This window comes from Camellia sinensis, chromosome 14 (genome assembly GCF_055761805.1).
Source record: "Camellia sinensis isolate YWXY chromosome 14, ASM5576180v1, whole genome shotgun sequence".
Taxonomy (NCBI): domain Eukaryota; kingdom Viridiplantae; phylum Streptophyta; class Magnoliopsida; order Ericales; family Theaceae; genus Camellia; species Camellia sinensis.
The window spans coordinates 55914154-55916433 of record NC_138974.1 but is presented as its reverse complement, the minus strand read 5'-3'; the positions used below and the strand labels follow the sequence as shown (position 1 = coordinate 55916433).

The 2280-nt window shown below is 45.0% G+C and overlaps 1 protein-coding gene across 1 annotated transcript; it reads left to right on the top strand.

Moving 5' to 3' along the window:
- Positions 1 to 1360: 1360 nt before the first annotated feature.
- On the top strand, positions 1361 to 1897 carry LOC145806997 (uncharacterized). Its single transcript, XM_082904888.1, has 2 exons — positions 1361 to 1512; positions 1738 to 1897. Exons 1-2 carry the CDS (start codon positions 1361 to 1363, stop codon positions 1895 to 1897), a joined length of 312 nt encoding a protein of 103 aa, XP_082761014.1.
- The last annotated feature ends 383 nt before the right edge of the window (positions 1898 to 2280 follow it).

The window sequence follows — 2280 nt, the reverse complement described above, 5'->3', positions numbered from 1 at the left end:
TGCGGGTCAAAGTCGGACAAAAAGCCGTTAAGACAGCTCCGTCTGGAATCGTTTAGCCGATAAGTGTCGTGCCGTCAAGGAGCCTTGAATCACAGAATCAGGCTAAACAAGACAAAAGGCGCGACTCTTGCTGATCAAGTGATCAGTGTTCACATCGATGAAATGAACAATATCAAGTGGATAACAGGTGCACAAGACGCTCGGACAAGAAGTACACTGAGTTAGTAGAGCAGATCAGCAAGATTTTGTTAAAAGTTCAACACCTTCTGTTCTTTAAATGGCCACCTAAAATAATGGGACCTCCCGATACAAGGAGAAGAGACAAGCGATGTGAGTACCACAAGGACCATGGTCATGAAACCGACAGTTGTTATGCACTGAAGGACCATCTGGAAGAGCTTGTACAAGACGGCCGACTAGCCCAATACGTCTGAAAGAATAATCCATCGAACACGGTAGCCCTACGATCAAATTCACCTCCACTTGGTGTAATTCACATGATATACAGCCTGCCCTCATCAGCCGAGGTACATACAATTCAGTTACAACCTAGCCTGCATAGGCCAATCACACCAGCAAAATGGCCCCATAAAACTAGAAGGATTGTTTTTGACGACACCAACTTAGTTGGAATAACTCTCCCTTATACTGATTCCCTCGTCATCGAGCTACGTGTGAACAGATTCATTATTGAACGTGTTCTCATTGATTAGGGAAGAACTTCGGAAGTAATGTATTACAAAACGTTTGTTAAACTTGGCTTCACTGACTCGAATTTGTCGCCGACCGATTACCCATTATTCGGCTTCAACTCTAACCCCGAGTATCCTTTGGATAAGATTACACTACCAGTTCGGGCGGGTACCAGATCAGTAGATGTAGAATTTTTGGTTGTCAAACTTCTTTCACCATACAATCTCATCATGGGAAGAACTTGGTTGCATACCATGCAAGCTGTGCCAAGAACCTACCATCAATTACTTCACTTTCCGACTGAGTATGGCATTGAACAAATTCGGGGTTCTCAGAAATCGGCACAAGCATGTTACCTTGTTGCTGCTGCAAAGAGACCAAAAGAACTGGAAGTGAATTCGATTGAAGTACCGGATTGGGAGAGCCTCGAGGACATTGGAAAGATCCCTAGCGAAAAAGAAACTGAAGACCTGGATCGGGTCGAAATTAATGGGAATCCTGACAAGTTCTTCATGATCGACACTTCCTTGAACGAAGTTGACAGGCACGAGCTTGTATCCTTCTTACTCGGCAACCTCGACGTGTTTGTGTGGACACCATACAAGATGCCAGGGGTGGATCCATCTGTGGCCCGGCACCGCTTAATGTTGATCCAAAATGTAAGCCAATGATTCAGAAAAGTCTGCGGTCAGCCGTGGAGCATGCTTCGGCCGTTATTGAAAAAGTTGATCGATTGCTTGATGCCGGGGCAATTCGTGAAGTAACCTATCCTACATGGTTGTCCAATACTATGGTTATAAAGAAGAAGCATGGATCTTGGCATGTTTGTGTGGATTTCACAGATTTAAACAAAGCTTGTCCCAAGGATTGTTTTTCTCTCCCCAGAATAGACCAACTCATAGATACAACGACACATCATCAACGCATAAGCTTCTTGGACGCCTATAGAGGCTATCATCAAATTTCTATGCATTTGGAGGATCAAGAAAAGACCGTATTCCTCACCCCATGAAGAACCTATTGCTACAAGGTCATACATTTCAGGCTGAAGAATGCAGGGGCAACTCACCAAAGACTGGTTCCTGCCATGTTCAAGGAACAGCTTGGCCGCACCATGAAGATATACATCAACGACATGGTGGTCAAATCCAAGGAAAAGCACACCCACTTAGCCGAATTGGCAGATACATTCGGCATTCTTTGAAAGTACAAAATGAAATTGAACGCCTCAAAGTGTGCATTCGGCATCGGATTAGGCAAATTCCTCTGCTACATTGTTAACCACCGCAGAATAGAGGCCTACCCGAGGTAGATCACAGCAATTCTAGAACTTGGTTCTCCTCAGTCGGTCAAAGAGGTTTAGAAGCTGATGGGAATGGCCGTCGCGCTTAACAGGTTTATCAACCATTCCGTAGATCGCTAACGACAATTCTTTCACACACTTCGGCAAGACAAAGCTTTCGAATAGACCCCTGAGTGCCAGACCGCTTTGGATGGCCTGAAAACTTATCTCCGATCAGTACCACTCTTGGCAACCCCCTCAGCAGACAACCCGCTCATTTTTGTATTTGGCGGTATCTGACCGGA

What these genes read in the sequence shown, in the direction of transcription:
- LOC145806997 (XM_082904888.1), top strand. Translation starts at nt 1,361, where the DNA reads ATGATTCAGAAAAGTCTGCGGTCAGCCGTGGAGCATGCTTCGGCCGTT. An exon ending in AAGAAGAAGCATGGATCTTG is followed by an intron (nt 1,513 to 1,737) that starts GCATGTTTGTGT and finishes CATACATTTCAG; the next exon opens with GCTGAAGAATGCAGGGGCAA.